This window comes from Lactuca sativa, chromosome 9 (assembly GCF_002870075.4).
Source record: "Lactuca sativa cultivar Salinas chromosome 9, Lsat_Salinas_v11, whole genome shotgun sequence".
NCBI classification, from domain to species: domain Eukaryota; kingdom Viridiplantae; phylum Streptophyta; class Magnoliopsida; order Asterales; family Asteraceae; genus Lactuca; species Lactuca sativa.
In genome coordinates, this window is record NC_056631.2 from 79298190 (window position 1) to 79300834 (window position 2645).

At 36.9% G+C, this 2645-nt stretch overlaps 1 protein-coding gene across 1 annotated transcript; it reads left to right on the forward strand.

Annotated features, from left to right (window-relative positions):
• Positions 1-885: 885 nt before the first annotated feature.
• LOC111905492 (GDSL esterase/lipase At4g10955) lies at positions 886-2340 on the forward strand. Its single transcript, XM_023901175.3, has 2 exons — positions 886-1136; positions 1207-2340. The coding sequence occupies exons 1-2, from the start codon at positions 1072-1074 to the stop codon at positions 2177-2179; spliced, it is 1038 nt and encodes a 345-aa protein (XP_023756943.1). The 5' UTR covers positions 886-1071; the 3' UTR covers positions 2180-2340.
• Positions 2341-2645: the final 305 nt, after the last annotated feature.

A 2645-nucleotide genomic window follows, 5' to 3' on the forward strand; every position in this document is an offset into this window, starting at 1 on the left:
AAGAACTACATCGAGCTGTGAGGATTCCTCCCCAAACAGTTCCTGTAACCACAGAACCACCACTTGAGAGTGAGAAAGAAGAATCAGATTTCACCCTTTTGTCAAGGAAGCACAAACGCAGATATTAAGGGGGAGTGCTGATTTATGACCTTATACAAAGGCCAGCTACAACCGCTAGACCAACCCAAGTTACAGAAGATGTTCATAGCCCAAAATTTTGTGACGAAGGTGTGGGCTGCTACAATGGTTCGATCAGATGTTCATCTTGCAAAGAAACGTTGAAGAAAACTAGCAATAAACCAAGGGGGAGATTGTTGGGACATATTTATGTGGTTTATGCTAGTTTTATATTTTTGAATGGGTTTGTACTGTTTTCGGTTAAGTAGACCGAAATCCTTCTTGATTTCGGTCTGAGTAGGTTTCGTGGGTTGGGCTCGAGCTTTTATTAAGCTTTGTATTTAGGTCATATATATAGGTGATAGTCGTTTACATTTTCGGTTGTTGATCATATTGTATTCAGCTGTCAAGAGAGCATTCATATGTACCAAACGATTAATCAATATATCGTGTGCATTTGAAGATGTCTTGTGTGTTCTTGAATCGTTGCTTGATTAACATTCCACATTCTTTAAACAATTAAGATTGATATCGTATAAGATCCATAGTTTTGGAGCTTACACTTTCTTATTCTGCTTTTCTTCACCTCAACGCGGTTGAGTACATCGGACACGACCTCTTAAAAATGGTGGAGATTAAGAAGGTTTCTTGGTCTTTACCGGGCCTCACAACGTTGTTGACTATTCCGTTCTTAACGCTCTTGATTGTCCATTTCTATTTGCAAATAGGACCACCTTATAAGTTTGAGTTTTGTATATACAAAGTCGATCCTTTAAATTCAAACCTATATTAATTATTTTTTTTCTGGAAAATATATTTGAAGATACATTATTACAACATACACGAAATTTCAATGGGTAATTAATACTTTGGCTTCTGTCACGAAATTGTCACGAAATTTCCATTGCTATGTATGTAAGAATATAATCTCTCAAAGAGAAGATCGACTCACTAATGGCGTTACAGCGAGAACTCTTTCATGCTTCAGGACCTCTCCACTTGCTAAATTCTTTCGATTGGTAAGAATCGTTTTTAACATGAAATATTTGATTTGATTTATCCAGTAACTGTTTCGATTCGGTTTTACAGGAGAAACACGTTTCATCGAAGATCCCTTGTTGCAAGCCTTGTTCAAGGAGTTAAAATTCTGGAAAAGGATCGTCAACGTCGAAGCATTCAACAGGATGCTCATGCTCACGCTCCTCCATGGTGGGAAGGATTTCACTTTCAGTTGAATCACGTTCTAGTAGATGATAAGAATTCCTACTTTGGAGCTATTTTCGAGCTCAAATATGCAAATCCATTATTCTATCAATCAACCCCGACCCCTCCGAAATATGTGATAGCCTTTCGAGGCACAATCACCAGATCTATAACGAGATCTGACGATATGAAACTAAACATCAAGTTAATTTTTAATAAACTCGAAAAAACCTCACGATTTCAAAAAGCTTTTGAAGCCGTTTGGAACACGGTAATGATGGTGGGGCCAACAAACGTCTGGTTAGCCGGACATTCGTTAGGTGCGTCTATGGCGATGCTCGCTGGGAGGAACATGATGAAGGCTCGATGTAATCTCGAAACGTATCTCTTCAATCCACCTTTCCTCTCCCTTCCAATCGAGAAGATGATAAAAAACGAAACGTTGGAATTTGGCGTCCGTATCGCCGGTAGTCTCTTAAAGGCCGGAATTGCAAAGGCGATTAACATTTACCGTAAAGATCCAGAAGAAGATCTGTTTGCTGCGTTGTCTGAATGGATGCCGTATATGTTTGTGAATCCATCAGATCCGATCTGTGCGGAATACATTGGGTATTTTGAACATAGGGTGAAGATGGAGGGAATCGGAGCCAGAAGTATCGAGAGGACCGCGACCAGACATACTATGAGAAGTCTGGTGTCCGGCGCAGTGGGGAGGGATTCGGAACCGTTGCATCTGCTACCGACGGCTTATATGACGGTGAATAATCGTCCATCGGAGAATTTCAAACAAGCTCATGGAATTCATCAATGGTGGCAACAACATTTTCAATGGCAATCGATGCTATACAAATTTAACTAGCGATTTCTTAATCTCTCTTCCCCTTGCGTGATTGCAAGATGGAAAACGGAATTGATTGATTATTATTTACTCAAAGATTGGATTGGAAGTTTTTTTTTTGGACAATATATGTTCTATGTTTCTTCAAATATGAACCACCAATAAATTTCCTTTTGCATGAAGGGTAAAACTGTAAATCCATGTGACAAATTCTTTTGATAGTTTCATAGTTTTAAAACTGTAAATCCACGTGACTACTAAAAAATATCAAAATTAAGTAGTTTTTTTATATTATTTTTGTGTGTTATTATAAATTTACTAGTTGTGAAACTCATATATTAAATGAGTTAATTTTTAAAATAATAAAATAAATATAAATGTTAAAATATTTGAGAGCTTTCAATTTATAAGAAAATAAGAAAAATATTAATTATTATATATAACATAAAAGCTTAAAATGTTGGGGAACAGTAATTTTTTTTTTTCT